Source organism: Protopterus annectens, chromosome 3.part0 (assembly GCF_019279795.1).
Source record: "Protopterus annectens isolate FY-2018-M chromosome 3.part0, PAN1.0, whole genome shotgun sequence".
Taxonomy (NCBI): Eukaryota; Metazoa; Chordata; order Ceratodontiformes; family Protopteridae; genus Protopterus; species Protopterus annectens.
This window is the reverse complement of record NC_056731.1, coordinates 930,586,896-930,609,226: the sequence shown is the minus strand read 5'-3', so window position 1 is coordinate 930,609,226 and position 22,331 is coordinate 930,586,896. Positions and strand designations below refer to the sequence as shown.

General features: G+C 40.5%; 1 protein-coding gene across 1 annotated transcript in view; it reads right to left on the bottom strand.

Moving 5' to 3' along the window:
* The window catches only part of LOC122796634 (adenylyl cyclase-associated protein 2-like), a 428,517-nt gene that overhangs the window by 198,640 nt on the left and 207,546 nt on the right, over positions 1-22,331 (bottom strand). Inside the window, exon 2 of the mRNA XM_044065260.1 lies at positions 21,158-21,293. Coding sequence (XP_043921195.1) covers positions 21,158-21,281 — 124 coding nt within the window. The 5' untranslated portion in view covers positions 21,282-21,293. The remainder of the gene's footprint in view (positions 1-21,157; positions 21,294-22,331) is intronic.

Below are 22,331 nucleotides of genomic sequence, written 5' to 3'. Positions count from 1 at the left end.
TTCTGAAACTAGATAACATGGGTTACACATATCCAACCCGACTACTAAAAACATCATTCTACCCATTAATAATCTTCACCTACTCCTACTTCCCATCCTGTCCTCCTACCACACTCAGCTTCATAACCATACTCCATCCCCTTGGCAAACTGATTCCACAGCCAACACCACCAAACTAAAAAAGGTCCCTATATCACCATGGGACCTTACCTCCCCCTACCCTTCTCTTACTTGTGCATTAAACTGAAAATCAAAACTAACCCCCTCTCTCCTCAAAGACAAACTAAAATAATTCACAAATTCACCAAACTCTATCTACACCTACTCCATAAACTCACTTGCAGTGGTGATATACATCCCAATCCAGGACCCAAAACATCAATCAGCTAAATCCCCTACACCACAGACCTACCTCAGCTCTCCTTTTCTTAAACATTAATGTAAGAAGTATACTTAACAAAATTCATGACCTTCATGCCCTACTAGCTCTATACAAACCAGATATCACTGTGTTAACTGAAACATGGCTCAAACCACAACATCACAATAATGAGATTACTGCCCCGGGTTACAACATTATCTGAAGAGACAGATCAGACAAAAAGGGCGGAGGTACTGCAATATTATTCCTAAATCATCTTGCCTTAGAACAACTAGATTACAATACCCATGAATTCAAAGATGTAGAACTAATCCTTGCCAAATTACAAATAAGTTCCAACAAACATATAATTATTGCAGGAGGCTATATACCACCAGGCAATAACATCACTGTAATGGAAAGCCTGCTTAATTGGACCTCCAACTCCCTTCCACATGAAACCATACTATTAGGAGACTTCAATATTGACTGGCTTCACTGCTCCAGCCATAACACCTCTGCCTTCATAAACCTCCACAGGTTTACCCAAACTATAACCACTCCCACTAGAACTGACAAAACTTCCAAACGCCAGTTCATCTTAGACTAGATCCTGGTATCTGAGCCCACTCTTGCACAGCAATCTGGTTGCCTTCCAGATACCCTAAGTGACCATCATCCAACCTACCTAATTAGAAACAGATCCCAAACCATCAACCAACCTATCCTCAGAGTAGTTGGAAACAAAAAAACCTTTATAGCTACTGATCTCATCAATACTTTAAAAATCGGTAACTGGACCCCCCCCCCCAAAAAAAACATCTACCTCTAGACGATGCCGTCGAGTACTTTAACACAACCTTCATAAAAATCTTAAACCATCATGCACCCCCTAGAACCATTAGAATAAAAACTATGCCCCATGGCTAAGAAAAGATACTAAAACGATAATGAAAGAAAGGGACAAGGCCTGGATTCAATATCAGATAAACTAAACCACTACACTTTGAGACAAAACTATGTAGAGCTCTGTAGCAAAGCCAAAAAACATATCAAACTAGACAAATCCAGCTAGTATACAATCATGCAAGAAAAATATGCTCACAACCCACAAAAATTCTGGGCCTCAATAAATGGTATACTGCATCCAGGAAAGTCCACGACTCCAACCCTGTGCTTCCAAATAACCTTGAAAACATTCCTACTCAGGTTAAGAAATTCTTTACCGAAACAGTCCAGGCCCTTGCCAGTGCCCAAAATAGTACTAGCAGCCCCAAACCAATAACTACCCCAACCCACCCCAATATACAAAACAATAGCCCCAGTTTTCACCTCCACTCTGTATCCACCAAATCAATATCTAAACTCTTTGGTAAACTTAAACCAACAACTCTAGCAGACTTCCTTTGGATCTCAGCTGAAGCTATAGCCTATCATGTCTCTATTCTCATAAACAGATCTCTCTCAGAATGCAAAGTCCCTACCTCATGGAAAACATCATATATAATTCCACTGCACAAAGGAGGCAACTCCTTAGAGTTCACCAACTACTGCCCAATAGCAATCCTATCACCTTTATCTAAAATATTAGAAAAGAGTTGTTCATACTCAACTAATACAGCACCTCCAGAATAACAACCTACTCTCCATATCCCAGCATGGCTTTAGACCTTCCCATAGCACGACAAAAGCACTACTATCATTCACCAACATAGTTAACCACCACAGAAACAAGGGTCTATTTGTTTCTTCCATATTCTTAGACCCATCAAAAGCCTTTGACATGGTAAACTACAGTCTGCTTCTTGATACCCTATCCGCCCTCAATATAAGTCCCTCCTCTATATCATGGTTCAACAGCTACTTATCTGCCCATCAGCAAGCAGTCCTATGGTAGGACCAATTGTTCCCCCTGTTACCAGTAACCATAGGAGTCCCTCAAGGATCCATCCTTGGCCTATTGCTGTTCTCTCTATTTACAAATCACATCTCTTCATCCTCTCACACTGCCTCAGTAGTACAATATGCAGGTGACACTACCCTCATATGTGCTGCCCCTACCCTTAGTGAACTGCAAACCCTTACCCAAAATAACTTCACCCTAGCCGAAACTTGGTTCACCAACATCAAACTACTTCTTAATCCCCCAAAAAACAAACTAATTCTTTTCAGCCCTGGCAGAGCTCCTCCCCTAAATAATAATTTCACCATTAGCTCCAAATAAAACATTCAAATCAGTCCAACCACACACACTAAACTGCTAGGCATAGAAATAGACAATAACCTGAGGTTCGACATCCACATAGCACAAACCATTAAGAAAGTTAATAAACAACTTGGTCTCCTCTACAGGAACAAACAGTTTATGACAAAAAGCACCAAAGTAACCATCGCAACGACTCCTCTTCTATCCACCCTCCTCTATGCCTCTCCCATCTTGACCAATCTCTGTCAAACTGATCTAAATAAAATGGAATCTTGCTACAACAAGATTGCCAAGTTTGCTACTGAAGCCTCATATAGGTCCCACCACTGTCTATCCCTTAAGACTCAACTGGCTTGAGTTGCCTCATATACTTCTACTCAATCAACTCTCTATAGCACACAAACTCTACTACCTTCCTGAGATAACTCCAGCACTTCAGCACCTAATTCAGCCCCACATTCCCTCTAGAGCCTTAAGATCTAGTAACCAGAACCTTATAACTGTCATCAAACATAAAAACGAAGCTGGTAAGTCCCTCTTTGCCAACACCACTGCCAAAACCTGGAACACACTACCAAGCCAAATAACTTCTACCACCTCCTTCAGTCAATTCAAAAAATTCCTGAAAACCCACTATCTAAGTAACTGGCTATGCTCATGCCACTCACCAGGCTAATCCATACCAACATAATTTGTCAGGGTACAGCTATGTATAAACAGTTTCTCCCCTGAACGTTTCCAAATCCGTATACATTTACCTTACAAAACTTATAACTGCAAAAGAAAAAAAATGTACCTCTGATTGTCTACTGTAAGAAATGTTAATCACTAGCATGATGTCTTGTTGTGTATATATATGCTATATGTATGTTTGTTAATCACCAGCATGTTGTCCTGATGTGTATATATGCCATATGTATGTATGTTCTACTTCATTTTACTCTCATGTAATGCATTGTAATGTGGAGCTTTTCTCCCCGGGCCTCCGCTGAAAATGGACCCGTGTCCAGTCTGACTTTCCCGTAAACAAATGTAAAATAAAAATAAATAAATAAAAAAGTACAATGTTTAACCTCACAGAGGGGTTCCCAGTGGGAGCGGGTGTACATTAGGGTTCAGCTCTGAGCCCACTGCTGTTCATACTGGTGATGGACTACATTATCAAACAGGTTGGAGGGGACAGATCAATAAAGTTGCTGTATGCAGATGATGTGGCATTACAGGCAAGAACTCCAGCAAAGTATAGAGCAATGGAATGCAAAACTGAAGGCATATGGGATGAAACTAAGCACAGATAAGACAGTGGTAATGGCAGCAAACTGGGGAAATCAGAAGAAGCTGAGCACTGAGATAGAGGGGAAGACAGTGGAAAGTACAGTTGTGTACACTTACCATAAATGTAGATATTCGTGTGTATTCACTGTTGCAGTCATTACATCTGGGTAATCCTGCTGGCAGGTTGCCCTCAGTCGGCCTGAATTCCAAAAGTCTTGGGTCCTGCGTCGGCTGTCGTTGCCCCTTCCCTGACGTCAGGTCGTCAGGGGTATAAAAGGAGCAGCCAACGCCATTTTCTTTAGTTTTTCTTGCCCCAGATGTCAGGTGCCCCCTAAAAGGGTAGCCTAAACTTATATGTATATATAAAATTACATGCAGCAATATAAACTTTACCTTCATCCACAAGCAAATACACCACATAGGTTGTATAAATCAGAGAAGGAAAAGATAGGTTCCATCAGAAGAAAAGGGGGGATGGCGGGTGGCTAACCTGGACTGCAACAGTGAATACACTCGAACATCTACATTTATGGTAAGTGTACACAACTGTACTATGTTCTTCGTGTTTCACTGTTGCAGTGATTACATTTGGGTAGATTCCCAAAGCTATGGTTGGGAGGCTGGAGCTAAGCAGCATTAGGAGCGGCTAAGAGACCCTGCAGAACTGCAGTGACAAAGCCTGCCCTGGATTTAGAGTAGAGTGGCAGATGATAGTGCTTTGTAAAGGTGTGCACTGAACTCCAAGTAGCTGCCTCTAAAATGTCCTTGGTTGGTACTCCCCTGAGAAAGGCTGCTGAAGTGGCTACAGCTCTGGTGGAATGTGGCCTAATGCCCTTAGGTACTGGCTTGCCATGGTATAAGTAGCAGAAATGAATGCAGTGACCTACCCATTTTGAAACTGTCTGCTTTGAGATAGCCTTTCCTTGTGATCCTGCAGCATATGCCACTAGTAATTGCTCTGTCTTTCTGAAAACTTTGGTTCTGTCCAAGTAGAATCTAAGCTGTCTGTGTACATCCAAAGAATGCAGATTTTTTTCCCCCTTGTTCTGTGGATTTGGATAAAAAGTTGGCAGATGAATGGTTTGGTTAAGAGCCACACTGGACACCACTTTAGGCATAAATGTTGGGTTTGTCCTCAGGGAGACCCTGTCTGGATAAAAAATGATAAAAGGTTCCACAGCCATGAGTGCCTGTAGCTCTGAAACTCGTCTTGCAGAAGTTATTGCTAGGAGCAGAGCTGTTTTCCAAGATAAAAACTTTATATCAGCAGTAGCAGCTGGCTCAAAAGGAGGCAGGGTGAGTTTTTCCAAGACATAGTTGAGGTCCCATGCAGGCATTGGTGATCTCCTTGGAGGCCTTAAATTTTGGCTCCTCTGAGGTACTGTTTTAATAAGAGATGAGAAAAGATTTGTGGCTCTGCATTGTAATGAGCCGAAATGGCAGAGGCATGAATTTTAAGAGATGAGAAAGATAGGCCTTTGTCCAGCATCTCAGTTAAGTATTGTAAAATATGAGGAATATTTGGCACAGCTGTATCTGTTCCTTGTGCCTGGTTCCAAGCACAGAATCTCTTCCATTTTCCAGCATAAGATTTTCTAGTACTAGGCCTTCTGGCTTCCAAAATGACATCCATCACAGCTTTGCTGAGAGGTGTGTTTTGTATGGCTGCATTATCCGCCATGCTGCCAGGTATAAAGTCCTGAGTTGGCTGTGCAGGATCTGATTGTTTTGCTGGGACACTAGATGCGGTACTCGAGGTAAGGTCCAAGCTGGGCATTGAGACAAGCTCCTTAATATTGGGTACCAGTGCTGGCGGGGCCAGTCTGGTGCAATCAGTATCATCTTTGGCTTCTCTTGTCTGACCTTTAGGAGTACCTTGGGGAGGAGAGGCAGAGGGGGAAAGGCATATACTGATAGGTTTTTCCAGCTGAAGGATAGGACTTCCACTTTCCATGCTTGTCTGTGATAAATCCTTGTGCACAATCTCTTTAATTGGTAGTTGTGAGGAGAGGCAAATAGATCTATGTCCAGGCATCCCCATTTCCTTGTTATCATGCTGAAGACTTGTGGATCCAGCTGCCACTCATGGGGATCCATGAGGTTTCTGCTTAGTTCGTCTGCCAGAGTATTTTTCCTTCCTGGCAGGAATTGTGCCTGCAGATGAACTTGGTAAGTCAAAGCTGTGTCCCACAATGTCATGGCTAGTCTGCAAAGGGGGTAAGAATGTGTGCCCCCCCTGCTTGTTTATATACCACATGACTGTGATGTTGTCTGTCTTTATCAGTAGTTGTCCTGGATGAAGCAGGTCCTTGAAGGCTGTCAGGGCATTTTGAACAGCTAGCATCTCTTTTTGATTGATATGTAGATGCATTTGGTTTGAGGTCCATGTTCCCTGAATGCATCTTCCTGCCATGTGGGCCCCCGAGGCATAATCTGATGCATTCATTGTTAGTGTCTGCCTGGTTGGGGGTTATATGAATGGCTGTCCCTTGTTTTGGTGACAAGCCTTTGCCAGCCATCGAAACTCCTGTTGCAGGCAGGGAATGAGAGTAATTATAGTTTCCAGGCTGTGGCAATGTTGAGTCCAAACACTTTTTAGGTACCATTGAAGTTTCCTCATATGCAGTCTTGCATATGGAATGAGTAGGATGCAGGATGCCATGAAGGCCAAAGCCTGCAGAATTTTTCTTGCCTTTGTTGCTAACATTTTGAAATAGGTAGTCAGCTGCCTTTGTTTGTCTGGGGTGAGATAAGCCATCTGCGCAGCTGTATTTAAGCTTGTACCCAGGAATATTATCTCTTGAGAGGGTACTAGTTTTGATTTCTTTTCGCTAACTGTGTACCCTAGGCATGTTAGAAGTTTTTTCACAAATGCCAGATGCTGTAGAATGATGTCCTTGTTCTCTGCTTGAATGAGACAGTCGTCCAAGTAAGGATGAATTTGTATTCCTTAGTCTGCAGAATGCAATTACTGGTGCCAGGCATTTTGTAAAGACCCTGGGCGCAGTAGATAAGCCAAAGGGCAGTGCAGAGAATTGGTAATGCAATAAGCCAGCCTTGAATCTGAGGTATCTTCTGCATATTTGTCTGACTGGGACATGCAGGTATGCCTCTTTTAGGTCTAAAGTTACAAGCCAAGCGTTCTTGCTCAGCATGGACAGAAGCTGCTGCAAAGTCAACATTTTGAATTTTGGAATATCCAGAAATGTATTCAGAATCGATAGGTCCAGTATTGGCCTCCAGGCCTTGTCCTTTCTGGGTACCAAGAACAGTCTTGAGTAAAATCCTTGTGCCCGCTCTTGCTCTGGCACTTGTTGAATGGCCCTCATGTCCATGAGGGATGAGACTTGTTTTTGTGCCTCTGCCCATTGATTTTTTGGCAGATCTGACCAGCCATTTGCCTTTGGCAGGGTATGGAAATGGAACTTGTAGCCCTGTGACATGATATTTAGTACCCACTTGTCCTGGGTTATAATATGCCAATTTTGAGAAAAAAATGCTAATTTCCCCCCTAAGGGTGCTGCCAGGAGATAAGTGCTTGGTGCAGGCAGGGGGAAGTCATTGGGACTGTTTCCTGTAAGGTTGTGATTTGTCTTCTCCACTTTTGGAGGTAGAAGCACCCCATTGCTTTGACCTGTATGAACCTTGCGCCTGGGATCTGCCTCTAAGGCGTCTGGGTCTGCCCCTTTGAGGTCTGTCTGACACAGGAAAGGACCAATTCTTAGTTGGCCAGTGCCTACTAAACCTAGGCAGCTGTACTTGTAAGAAATCTTTGACCGTTTGCATAGAATTAGCCTTGTCCTCCATTTTCTTTAACACCTCTTCTGCCTTAACACCAAACAAAGTATCATGCTGTAAAGGTGCATCTAATAATTTAACTTTAACATGATCAGGCAGATTTTGTTCCTTTAAACAAGCATGCCTTCTAATTACAGAACCTGTAACTGCGGCCCTGCAGAAGGCCTCTAAAGAATGAAAACCACATTGCAAAGTATGCTTTGCAACTTGTTCAGCTGCATGCAATATATCCCGAATTTCCTTGTTTTCTGCACATTCAGAGTTTAACAACATTTTCTGCCAGCAATGCCATGACATGTTGCTGATATTTGAGCACATGAAACTGACAGTTTAAGGCCCTTATAGCCAAGGCAGCAGATGTGTAAACCTTTTTTCCCCATCTATCCAGTGCCCTAGAATCCCTGTCAGAAAGGGTAGGGTTTTTTGCAGTGGAATCCTTAACTCCTTTGGGACTCTGAGAAATAGTTTCTGGGTATGCAGCAGGGTTTTAAAAAAGGAATTTAAGTGAGTCAGGAACCCTGTAATATCTGTCAGGCTTAGCACGAGCTGGAGGCAAGGAGTCAGGGGTAAGGCTAGACTCCGAAAACACATCATCTACAATGTCTAACACAGGAGGGATGGCTAGTGGCTTGTGCTGAGGTAGTGACAAGAAATTCCTGAGCCCTTTTTAGATTCTGAAAAATCTTGGCTCTCCCAGTGGAAATGCTCCCTCATGGTATGTAAGGTTTCCCCAAAGGAATAGTCCTCAGGAGGAGAAGCTGAAGGAATGGATTCTTCAGCATCAGAATCCTCATAGGGGGGAAAAGAATATTCCTGAAAAGAAGAGGAATCAGAAGAAATGGAAACCTGATCTGAAGATTCATAGTCAGTCTCTTGCCTAGGCCTCTTATCAGGAGGGGGATGGGAACCCCTAATCAAGGCAATCAAGTCGTCGGTCATTTTGAGCATCTGTTTTTTGGGCATGGAGGCCTGTCCACGTGGCTCTTGAATTTGCTTCTTTGCCTTTGAAGTTGGTTTAATGTACAGATGTTTGGGTCTGAATACACCCTCAGAAGCCGGTGCCTGCTCAGCGGCTCCAGACCCATTTGAAGGATTTGCGTCCGACGCTTCAATATCTTGAGTTTCCAGCGGCATGGCTGACTCCACGTGGGAGTCGGTAGCGGCCTGCGACTCTAAAGTAGCAGTCGGCAGGGGCTGCGAAAGTGCCTCACTGAGAACCGGTGAACCGGCGACTGGCTTAGGAGAAGCTTCGTTGTCAGTTTTGGGCCTCGGGTGTCTTTATTTTTCTTTGCGTTTTTTGTGAACTCCGGTAGTCGGATGGCTTTCCGACGACATTTCTGGATAACTAAAACTGCGTCCAAAGTAGTTCAAAGCAAAATCATACCGACGCTTAATAGTGCATTGGTTAAATCTAGCACAAAACCGACAACCCAGAAAGTTATGATCAGGGTCTAGGCAAGGAATACAGTAAGAATGAAAGTCCTTATGAGGTATTTGCTTCCCACAAGAAATACAATTATTAACTTTTTCTGACATCGGTTCTGGAGCAAGAAAAAAGTTTCCCCAACAGGGTACTTAGCTTTATAGAAGACTTCGGATCTGAAATTCCAACTCGAAAATCTCAGGAGTCGGCCGACCGGCACTTGCGAACTGCTTCTGCCTCAGGCACCGCGCGGCAAGAAAGACCAAAGAAAATGGCATCGGCTGCTTCTTTTACACCCCTGACGACCTGACGTCAGGGAAGGGGCGACGACAGCTGACGCAAGACCCAAGACTTTGGAATTCAGGCCGAATGAGGGCAACCTGCCAGCAGGATTACCCAAATGTAATGACTGCAACAGTGAAACACGAAGAACATCAGGTAAATAGCTTCAGAAATCTGGGAGGGGTGGTTGAGGAGAAAGGAAGTCTGAATGAAGAGGTCAAAGTTAGAATCAGAGGGGCTGCAGCCAACTGGCATAGATTGTCAGGTGTAGTCTATGACAGAAGAATGCCAAAAAAGCTGAAACGTAAGGTGTACAAGACAATGGTGCAATCAGTTACTCCTGCATGGTACAGAAACCTGGGCAGTACAATCAGAGCAGACAAAGAAGCTACAGGTGATGGAAATGAAGTACTTGGGAAGGGTGTCAGGATGCACACTGTGGGACAGATGAAGAAATGAGGACATAAGAGCAGAAGCCAAAGTAGCTCCAATTGCAGAAAAGATCAAAGAGAACAGATTACGGTGGTTTGGACATGTGCAGAAAAGCAGAAGACAATCTGGTAAAGATGATTTGGGACAGACAGGAATAAGGTAAGAGGAAATGAGGGCATCCAGCAAAGAGGTGGACTGATTGTGTGAAAGAAGATCTGTGACAGTCAGGCATGAGTGTCTAAAAAGGCAGGAGTATGGCACTGAATCGAGAGACATGGCGACACTTAACACAATTTCCTGATCCCATGTAGAAAATGGGAAAAAGGGGGCTGATGATGATGATTCTGTGATGTACTTTATGCCTTATTCTTGAAAGATAATTAATAGTTAATTACATTTTTACTGCTCCCAAAAAGAGTTACATTTGTGTCCAGCATTGGTGTGGGTGTGTACAACTAAAAATCAGTGATTTTTTTTGTTTGTTTTGTTTACACACACAGTGTTCACCTTCAGGAAAACTGGAGGAATGCCGATTCATATACTGAACATCTTTAAGGTGCTGGAGAAACAACAGCGCATAATTAGACATACAACGAGACAGGAATGGCAAGTAGACTTCACAAAGAAAAATCCACAGCCAAGAACTTAACCAGAGCAAAGTACTGTGAAACGGTAATGCTACTTACTGCACCACTGTGACAATGAGCAGTTGCTTTCAGACGCATCTTCTTCCTTTCAAATCACCAAAGACAGACACTTTTCAAAGGTAAGGTCTAGGTTTGTGATGGTAAGTGAAATAAATGATGGCTACTGTTACTCAAACACACTGCACCCACATCTCCCCCATACTCATGCATAATGGCAGTGCCAAAGATGTCTGTGGTAAAAAGTGAAAGAAATTACAGCCAGCTTGGTACGCTAACACTGCACCCATACCCCCCCCCCCACACACACACACACACACATTAGCCATAGGAATACTAGTTTGTTACTGCTTTCAGCAAATACTGCTACACCAAATCAGTAACTGTTGTGTAGAAGACATCAGACAAAATGCACTCTTGTCACTTTCCCTGATTTCGCCTCATATATTTGCCCTGTACCATGTAAAAATTTTGATTTGCTGGTAAATCATTCAGGATTACTGACAGTCAGTAATGCCTGACGTTAGAGTTTCATACTTTTTATTTACCAAGAAAACGCATGTTGATGTAAAACATGTTATTCTATTAACGTTTTAAATGAATTAGAATAATATTTAAAAAGTATTCCTGATTTTATAAAAATAAAGACAATCCTGGAACATATAACAATTGCTGGAGTTATAGACTGCCAAAATCAACTGCTGATTACTAAGATGAATTCATGCATTTCTTGCATGAAACAGAGGAGAGAAAAAAAGTGGCTGGGGACTTAAATTTACCAGAAACAAATTGGAATAATATTGATTCAACATTAGTAAAGAATTTCTTTAGGGCGGCCGCGATGGTGCAACGGTTAGAATTGCCACCTCACAGCAAGAGGTTCTCCGGTTTGATCCTCTGCTGGGGTGCATTCTGCGTGGAGTCTGTATGTCCTCCCTGTGCTCCCCGTGGGTTTCCTCCGGGTACTCCGGTTTCCTCCCAAATCCCAAAGACATGCTGTAGGTGGACTAGGCATTCTAAATTGGCCCTAGAGGTGAGTGTGTGCATGTATGTGTGCCTTCTGTGGAAGGCTGGGCGCCGGGCTGGCAACTCGACACCGTAAAACTCCACTGCCAATCATGAGTGGACAGGTGATCTGCTGCGGCGACCCCTAACTGGGAAAAGCTGAAAGAGGAAGAATTAGTAAAGAATTTCTTTGCAAGGCATGTTCAGGAACAACAATTTCTTCTAACCGTTTGTGTTCCTACAGAAATGACTGTTACTTCATGTCAATTTTTACAAGTGTTGATGTGCAGTAATCATAGTAAAGGTTAATTTGCTGTTGATAATTCTGCCAAAGTGAAATATGAACCAATGCACAAGGATTAATAACATTATATAAAAGCAAAACAGTCAGTATGTAAAACTACTTGGGAGTGATGTGTTCAGTGAAAAAATTACAGAAGAAATGTGGCAAGTTTTGAAAGAGAAATTATTTGAATGCAAAAAAAGTTTAATGTTAGGATCTAGGCACACAACATCAGGATATATTTCCATAGGAACAAGATACTGGATTAAAGTGAAAGACAAAAAATATAAGAAATGGAAAATAGGTTGAACTATAACTTTGAAAACTGAAATGAACAAGCTGGACAGGCAAATTAAACATAGTGTGTGAAAAGATAGAGAACAATTTGAAGAAAATTTATATTTTTTTTGTGAAAGGTAGATCATGCCTGCTCAACCTGGTTGACTTCTTTGAGTCAGTCAGCAGAGCTGTGGATGAGGGCAAGGCAGTTCATACAGCCTACCTCGATCTGGCCAAGGCCTTTGATACCATTCCCCACTCAGGAATTATTGATAAACTCACCAAACTAGGCATCTACCCCTATATCACTAGGTGGGTTGCAAACTGGTTCACAGATAGAACCCACAGTGTGAAAGTAGTGGACTCCAAGTCAGACTGCTGACCAGTCATGAGTGGAGTCCCACAGGGATTGGTACTGGGTCCTCTCCTGTTTGGCATCTATTTCTCAGACATCCAGGCCAACATGGAGGGACTCTGGCTGACCAAGTTTGCAGACGACTGCAAGCTGGGAGCCATTATTAACTCCCCAAGTGATGTAGACATCCTACAGAAAGGCCTCACTGAGACCAATGACTGGTGTTGAAACCATGGCCTTAAGCTTAATGCCAAAAAAATGCGTCATCATCCTCTTTGGGAAAAACTCAGTTACCACTAATTACCACACTGATGGGAGCCCAATGATCTGGGGACACAGGTTGACAGCAACCTCTCCTTCGACCACCACATTGCGACTGTGGTCAGAAAGTCCTTCTATGTGGCACATCTCATTACCAAGGGTTTTGCATCCAGGAAGAAAGAGGTCATCATCTCTCTCTACTCTTCCCTCATTAGGCCAATCATTGAGTATAATCCCCCATTTGGCATGTACCTCACTAGACACATGCAACAGCTAGAAAGGCCACAAAAGTACCTCACTAAGAGGATCCTAGGCCTTAAACACATGTCGTACATGGACAGACTAAAAAAACTCCAGCTATTCTGTGTCTCATATTGTCTACTAATAGGCGATCTCTGCTTGACTTACAGTGAATATAAAAAGTTTACACACCCCTGTTAAAATGCCAGGTTTTTGTGATATAACAAAATGAGACCACAATAAATCATTTCAAAACTTTTCCCACCTTTAATGTGACCTATAACCTGTACAATTCAATATGTTAGGGGAAAAATATACAAAATAAAAAACGCGCAATAAGCTGGTTGCATAAGTGTGCACACCCTTAAACTAATACTTTGTTGAAGTACCTTTTGATTTAATTACAGCATTTAGTCTTCTTAGGTAGGAGTCTATCAACATGGCACATCTTGACTTGGCAATATTTGCCCACTCTTCCTTGCAAAAGCGCTCCAAATTTGTCAGATTGCAAGGGCATCTCTTGTGCACAGCCCTCTTCAGATCACCCCACAGATTTTCTATTGGATTTAGGTCTGGGCTCTGGCTGGGCCATTCCAAAACTTTAATTTTCTTCTGATGAAGCCATTCTTTTGTTGATTTGGATGTATGCTTGGGGTCATCGTCGTGTTGAAAGGTGAAATTCCTCTTCATCTTCAGCTTTCTAGCAGATGTCTGAAGGGTTTGGGCCAGAAGTGACTGTTATTTGTAACTGTTCATAATTCCCTCCACCATGACTAAAGCCCCAGTTACAGCTGAAGAAAAACAACCCCAAAGCATGATACTGCCATCACCATGCTTCACCGTGGGGATGGTGTTCTTTTGGTGAAGCAAAGTGTTGTTTTTGCGCCAAACATACCTTTTGGAATTGTGGCCAAAAAGTTCAGCCTTGATCTCGTCAGACCATAACACATTTTCTAACATGATTTGGGAGACCCGATGTATTGTTTTGCAAATTTTAGCCAGACCTGAATGTTTTTCTGTGTAAGAAAAGGTTTCCGTCTTGCAACCCTACCCCATAGCTCAGACATATGGAGAATACGGGAGATTATTGTCACATGTAGTACACAACCAGTACTTGCCAGAAATTCCTGCAGCTCCTTCAGTGTTGTTGTAGGTCTCTTAGCAGCCTCCCTGACCAGTTTTCATCTTTTCTTTTCATCGATTTTGGAGGGATGCCCAGTTCTTTGCAACGTCACTGTTGTCCCATATTTTCTCCACTTTTTGATGACTGTCTTCACTATGTTCCATGGTGTATCCGATGTTGTTGAAATTTGATTTGTACCCTTCTCCTGACTGATACCTTTGAACAATGACATCCCTTTGATGCTTTGCAAGCTCTCTGTGAACCATGGCTTTGCTGTAGCAGACAACTGAGTAAATGTCAGGAAAATCTTACTAAGACAGCTGAACTTTATTTGGGGTTAATCAGTCTCTTTAATTGCTGGCTGCTGTGTACCCAAGAAGACAGAATGTTGTAATTAAATAAAAAGGTGCTTCAGCAAAGTTTAAGGGTGTGCACACTTATGCAACCAGCTTATTGTATGTTTTTTTATTTTTTCTCCCTAACAGATTTGTTTTTCAACTGGATTGTACAGGTTATAGATCATATTAAAGGTGGGAAAGGTTTTGAAATGATTTATTGTGGTCTCATTTTTTAAATATCAGAAAAACCTGACATTTTAACAGGGGTGTGTCCACTTTTTATATCCACTGTACAAAGCCATGTCTGACCCAGCTTTATTAAAAATGCTACATCTAAAGAAATCCCAGTCCCTCCACACAACGAGCTCCAGAGACCTCAACCTCATTACCACAATCAACAGAACATGCTGGAGGGACAGGTTCATAACGCAGAGACTGCCCATGCTCTGGAACAGACTTCCCATACATGTCAAGCTGAGCACCTCACTGGCTCTCTTCAACAGAAATCTTGATGAGTAGATGGGAAATAGAAAGTCCACCCCGGGGATCACACCAGTGGCTCTATTTGATAGAAGCACTAGGAACCTACGTCGTGTGACACAATGCTAGGACACCTCTATAGGCTAGGCTTGTAAAGGCTCCAGGGTTATTAGCCTAGTACACACCTATGAATCTATGAACCTATATAAAGATACTGAGCATGATAGGACACCATTTTGAAGAAACATAAGATATTAGGATTAAAGACATACAAATTGGTAACTGCATGTAGATTCGTACCTTTACTCTCACACACAACATATTATAGATGTCTTTAAAAAATCTTATGCAAAGCAGTTTGACTCCACAAAGGGGGTGATAAACTGCCCTACCAACATCCAGGTAACTTTAGATATTGAAATTAAATTAGATTATACTGAAAAAGAACTATACAAATTGGACCCAAGCAAAGCACACGAAGGAGAAGAAATCAGTAATAATGACACAACAACACTTTGGCATGAACTTGCAGCACCATTATATCCATTATTCACTAGGCCAGTTAAGTATGGGGAGAGTCCTCAAGATGGAAGACATGCAACTTGTTAATCCTATATTTAAGGCAAAGGGGAATTAGGACAAACCCAGAGTCATACAGACCCATAAGTTTACAATCAAGATGTGGAAAAACAATGGAGAATGTTATTTTGGACAAATTACTGTCAGAATTGAAAAGGTTGTGACTTGAAACCATATATCAGCATATATGTGTTAAAAATAGATTTATAACCACCTGTAGTATAATGTCATATAACAATATCATAAAAGCTATAAATGAAAAATTGTTCTGTGATGTAATTTATAGAGAAACTTCAGCATTTGATGGGGTCACACACAAAACACTGATCAATAACATAGAACAACTAAATATAGATGTAGACTTGATAAAACAGACAGCGGCATGGCTTATAAATAGGACATGGCAATAAATATACGGTAATTGGACAGGTGAAATTCTAGGTTACAGTCAGGGTGCTCACAAGGCTCTGTCCTAGGCCTATACTTGTTTAGGTTGTATCTTTTAGCTCTATCTTCTTCATCTGAGGTGTTCTACAGTCTACATGCAGATGATTTTAAAATGGGTTAACTGATTACATGTGTTACAGACAAGGTAAGAATGCAAAAGAATTTGACTAAATTGACCATTTGGGCTCTAGAGAATAATATGCTGATAAATACACCAAAAACCTAACATATTAGATTCGGGAAACATAAATTGAAAGGTAAGTATTTAATAAAAAACACAGTGACTGAAACTGTAGATTCATTTAAGGACTTGGGTGTTGGGGATAGATCCAGCTTCTAATTATATCAATGAATTGGTTAATGATAGTTATAGAACTGTAGATTGTATAAAAAGATTTATACAGTCTAGGAAATCAAAAACGATGAAATCATTGTTTGTTAGTTACATTAGACCAAAACTTGAGAATGGAATAACAATATGAAAACCTTATAAGAAAACAGGCATGAATACAAAAGAAAGAATGCAGCAGAAATATACCAAGGGCATCCATGGATATGAAAATTTAAGTTACCATGAAAGACTAAAATATCTGAATTTGTACTCTGTCACATATAGATATCTAAGAGGAGACTTTATTCAGGTACATTGGCCATGTAGAAACAACTAACTCTGTGACTGTTTGGGGTTATCAAAAAGTACTACAGAAACATCATACAACCTATGTAGATGATTACAAAGTTTACAAAGTCCACTGAACATGTGGGAGAAACAGACATATGTAGGTTTTGTAAAACCAGTCACACACCTTGTAGCTGGTTGCAATGCACTGATGGCAGAGGGATTGTATACTGAAAGGCATAATGTCGCGAGACTGTTACACTGGAGATTGTGCAAACATTTGGTATCAAAGTGGCTGAAAAACACTGGAAACATGAGCCACAAAGAATCATAGAAAATTATGAGGTTTATATCACATGGGATCACCCAATACCAACAGTTCAAAAGATAGATGTTAGAAAACCAAATACAGTGGTCCGAGAAAAAAAGACAAAAGTAGCATTGACATCGCCACACCCACTGACTACAGTGTCTTGCATAGAGAGAGACACAAAGTCATAAAATACCTGGATCTGCAGACCAAAACGAAAGCCATGTGGAAGAAAGATACCTAGACAGTTCCAATAGTAGTAGGAGCAATGGGTCTTATAAAAAAGAATTTATAATCGTATTGAGATACGTTACTAATTCATGTAACACCGTACGAATTGCAGAAGGAGTCATTACTGGGCACATTGCGGGTGCCACGAAGAGCACTTTTGGCCGACATCAAAGAGTGAAACAATACTAATTTCATGAACTTTAATCGTACTTTGACTTAGGAATGGGGTCCATTCCCATCATGGTATTAGAAACCCAAAAGACTTGGAGAAATTAAAAATGGCAGAAAGATTACATAAGAATGAATGAGAAATATATTAACTGGTTCTCAGAGAAAGAGAGAGAGAGAGAGAGAGAGAGAGAGAAAATAGCTGATGCATGGAATAGACTACCAAATTACATTAAAACAAGCACTAGTTTGGAAATTTTTTAAATCACAACCTGGACACTTACTAAGGGAATAACTGTTTTAGTACACTGACAAGCTGGAAGGGCATTATTGCTCATGTATGAAATATTTGTGTGTGAGTGTGTATATTATTTTTGGCTTTTCCAGAATTCTTGAGCAAAGACATTGAGGATTATAGTATCTGGCGTCTTCCCAGTATTTAAAAAAAACTCACTGAAAGAGAAAATCATCCCTGAAGATCGGGAGGGTGTGAGCCTCTTAAAATCCCAAGTAATCATCAAGTTTAGTTTCGTTGGATGGTTGATCTGTAGCACTTACCTTGCTTGTGTTCATTCACTAATAGATGTCTTTATCCTAACTGGGTCATACCACAACCCTGTTTAGGATACAGCTCATAAGCAGAGAATGAAATTATCGTTTTTTTATCTTTATATTCCCTCAGCTAGCAGCAACTTCTGTAGGGCCCCCACACAGTCAAGGGTGATTGTGAGCCGCCTGCAGCCACAGGTATTGTGGGTGCCCAAACCCATCTATGAAGTTAGTTTTACTGGAGACAATGCCCACCAGCAGGATTTAACTAAGTCAAGGGCACTATGTCAGTGGTAAAACATTCAATGAAATTATAAAGGCTGCTACTTGATGAAACACTGTTTCTGCGACCAGAAATATTTTTGAATTTTAAAGGAAAAGTGGTGCCAGCCATTACGATTTCTTCATCTTAAGAGTTATCTTTGGTACCTTAACAATCCTAAATGTACACTTTAAAGTTAAAAATACCACCTCTATGGACCTGAACAATATACATGGTTGCTTAATCAACAGCAAGAACACACCTTCTCTGAACGCCTCCTAAAACTATTCTATCAAGCACTCAATAGGGTATGTTCCTAAGATATAGAAAATGGCTATTGTTACGCCACTCCATAAAGGTGGCCCACACAAGATCCCAGAAGCTATAAACCCGTAAGTCTAACAAGACTAATTTACAAACCCATGGAATGCAGTAAATCCGATTTTCTAAGTATTTGTATGTTATTGCTACAATATCATCATTTTTTTTTCTTCAAAGGGAGATGATGTCTACATAAAAGGTTACGCTTACTTGAGAAATAAGCTGTAGATAGCAGTCAAGCAGTTCATATAGTGCACATGGATCTGGACAAGCCCTTTGACACTATTCTTCATGCTATAACTATAGAATAGCTTAAAAGCCTAAATGTACACCCATATGTTTTAAGTTGTACATAGCAAATTGGTTGTCAAAACCCATGTCACTAAAGTAGCAAGTGACACCTCAGAAAGGTGACAGGTAACTACTGGCATTTCACAAGGCTCAGTGCTGGAACCCTTCTGTTTGGCATCTATTTCTGTTATATTGTCTGGCAGTTGGCTTAGAGGATTAAGGAGCTGTTAATGAGCTGTTTCCTGTGATCCAGAGGTGCAAAGTTTGATTCCTGCAGCCTCCACTGCCTAACTGTGTGACTCTGAGCTTAACCAGACATCGGTCCTTGGCTGAGTCTGAAAAAGGTCCATAGAGAACAGTGCTCTATCCTGGAAAACAAATGCAAATAAATAAAAAATATATATATTTCTTGGACATCCAAACCATTATCCCAGCTATTTGGATAACTAAGCCTATGAATGACCACAAATTGTTGCTCTCGCACCATCTAATATGTTACTACAGCAAAGGCTAAACCATACACATTCAGTAGTGTATTAGCAATGAGCTTAAATTAAATGCGAAGAAGCATGTAGCACTGTCACCTTTGGTAAACAAATCTCAGTAGCAGCATACAGTAGAGAGGATACCTCAATCCAGACTGACACAGTCATTACAGATCTTGGCAGCTTCACAGACCACTCCCATCACTTGACCATCATGCAGCAACAGCAGTCAAGAAAGCCTCCTATATAGCCCCATTAAAACTAAAGGTATATCATCTCGGAGAAGATAAGTTATAATTCATATATTTTCTGCCCTGATCAGATCAATTACAGACTATAATGCATCCAAATATATCACAGAGGTAGAAAGACCCCAGAGGTTCCTATTAAAAAAAAATAAATAAATAAAATCATCGAACTAAAGACCCTCAGCTACCAAGACAGGTTTAAGGCTCTGTCCTTATACTACCTCTTATAGACTCTGGTGAGGTATTTAAATCTACCATTACATGATGTTAAGGACTGAACTTTCCATGATCTACGCAAAACAAACTGATTCACTCTCAAATTAAAGGGGTCTATATCACATAGTCGAAGTATCAAAACTTCGACTATGTAAATTTCAAACCCAAAAGTTCAAAAACTGAATACTCCGAATACTCAGAACAGCAATTTTTTTCCCAGGGAAAAAAAAAATCGCTGTTCCGGTACAAAACGCGGAAACACTCGAACACTAAATACTGTTTCTAATGTGGGGAGCTTCGCCCCCCACACCCCCCTACTTAAATATAAAAAACTCCAAGATTGCACCACAGTGGAGGAAATAGCAAAGTCTTGGAACCGGCCCACCGAATTCTTTCCCTGGGAAAGAATTTGATGCTCCGCAGCTTCGTTATTTTTAGACTTCGAACTTCCCAGTTCGTAGTTACGGCATTCAGACTTCCGATATAGACCCAAATTAAAGACTTGAATCTCGATCAGATTTATTACTCAGTGCATCGCCATTTTCTGTAATGATCTTCCATTAGAGTGATACCCTTACTTCCTCTAATACAAACCTTAATGACTTGATAGGAATTCATAAATTCATCCCTGCGTGGGGGTGGTTATCGACAAAGAAATTATGGTCTGTGAATTGACTCTGCCTTGTAAACACAATGATAGTACTACAAATCAGAATAGTTTTATAACAGATAATTGATACCAAGTCCACAACCCGCAGAAAGGCAGTCTGACAGCTGGTGCAGCAGACTGTGAGTTGTAGTTCCTGTGGTACAGGGTTTGATTTCCTCAGCCCCTCATTTGCCTACTGTGTCCTTGAGCAAGTCATTTAAACCAGACAGTGACTGAGGCAACTGGGAATTTGGGTTAGGCTTTTCCATTGTCCCCTGGACTGCCTAGTAACTACCTATGAACCTGTGAGATTAAGAATGGCAACAATGCTTAATATTCACATCAGAATACTGTAATTTCCTATTATGTCATACTGCACTAACATTCAATATACCCCACAATACTGTTTATATAAAAATAACGATCTACATTGAAGCTACCTGAAAATCCTAATGTGCTTCTTTGCAAGTTATGCTATCAAAATAGCTCCCAGCTACTACAGATCTAAATGGACAATTGACAATAACGCAACCTTTGTATAGTTTTCATTGTTATAATTTCAATACATCATTTCTGAGATTCAATTCAAACATCTGTGAATGTTACCTTAACTTCTGTCTAACAGGATACAAACTGTAGTACTGGTTAACTGTGCATGACAGACCTTTTTGAGTTCTACACACAACCTCCAAGAGCATAAAAAAAAATAACAGCAATCAGTAAATGGCTGATGCACACTGAACTCCATGCCATTTATACCACCAGAAGATTCTGTACATATGCTAATGCAACTTGAAAATCTATGAAGACGATTTGAAATGACACGCACAGACTGATTTAAAACTACTTCAACAATCCAAACATTCAGGCTATCTGATTAAAGTGGTACAAAGAAACATTAATCCTGTTAGAAAGAAGAGAAATAATATGCATACTTTCTGGTGGTTTTTATAAATACTTCTGTGAAATAACAATGCTAGAATAAAATATGCAGTACCTCCATTAACTCCATTTACAACATCACTGATTAGAGATGCAGGCCCATATAATCTGCTGCAGACTGATTCAAGCTGCACTACAGCTTTTTCTAGCCTGTCCACCAAGTTTGGAACTTCAGCCATTGCTACTTTAATCTAGAATGGAAATAAACACAATTAAAATTGAGAATGCCACACAAAAAACTGTAATTCTGCAAGAATGTTAATAAATAAAAAGTTGGCAAACTATTTCACTGGTAAAGCCAATGAATAGTATATTAATTTACTACTTTTTATTTACTCTCCAAGCCCATAAACAGTTAAATAAATTGTTTTACCACATACAAGTTTTATAACTATAACAGCAAATCAAACGTAACCAAAAACATATATAAACTGCAAGTAAATCCATTCATTTCATTTAATTGTCACTAAACTTGCCTAAACACTACATCTATAAATTAAACAGAAAACAATTACGCAATAAATCTGTATAAAGGGAATTTACACAAGGCACTTGCCACAACAGAATTTTGTTGGGATAATTTAGCCACAATGTAATAACAAATTCTTTTAATTAATATACCATATTTGTTATACTCGCGTAATGTGCATCTGTCTCTTTAATTTTTATATGTATTTCATAAAATAGATTTAGTGCAGTTAGGCAGATTCCTTAAGAATTAAATGAATGTAGAACATAGTTTCTGCTATTACCAACACAAAGGACCGTTAAAAGAATGCAGCACTGAAGTTGAGAAGGGAAAACAAGTTTGTGCTGGAAAGTATTGTCCTGAATTCAATCTGTCATAACAAAGATGTGATAAGGGAAAGTAAGAAGAACAGGCACATGTTAAAAGTCATGGATTCCATCTGCCTGGCAACAGAGAGAGAGAGAGAGAGAGAGAGAGAGAGAGCACAAATAACAAGATCTATGTAAATTAGCTATTATACAATGACAGGTCATTTACGCTCAAAAACAATACAAAAAAGTCTGCTCACCTGGACTTTCTTCTATTAATATATGCTACGGCACTTCCCAGTTTTCTTGATTTTTTTTTTTTTTTTTTAAATAAACTTTAAAATCCAGACAGTTCAGAGGTACAAGAGAAACAGGACAGAGAAAATACAAGGAAAATCAGGTATGTTATGCAAAACTAAAGAAACGTACCTAATTATCCTTGTATTTCTGCC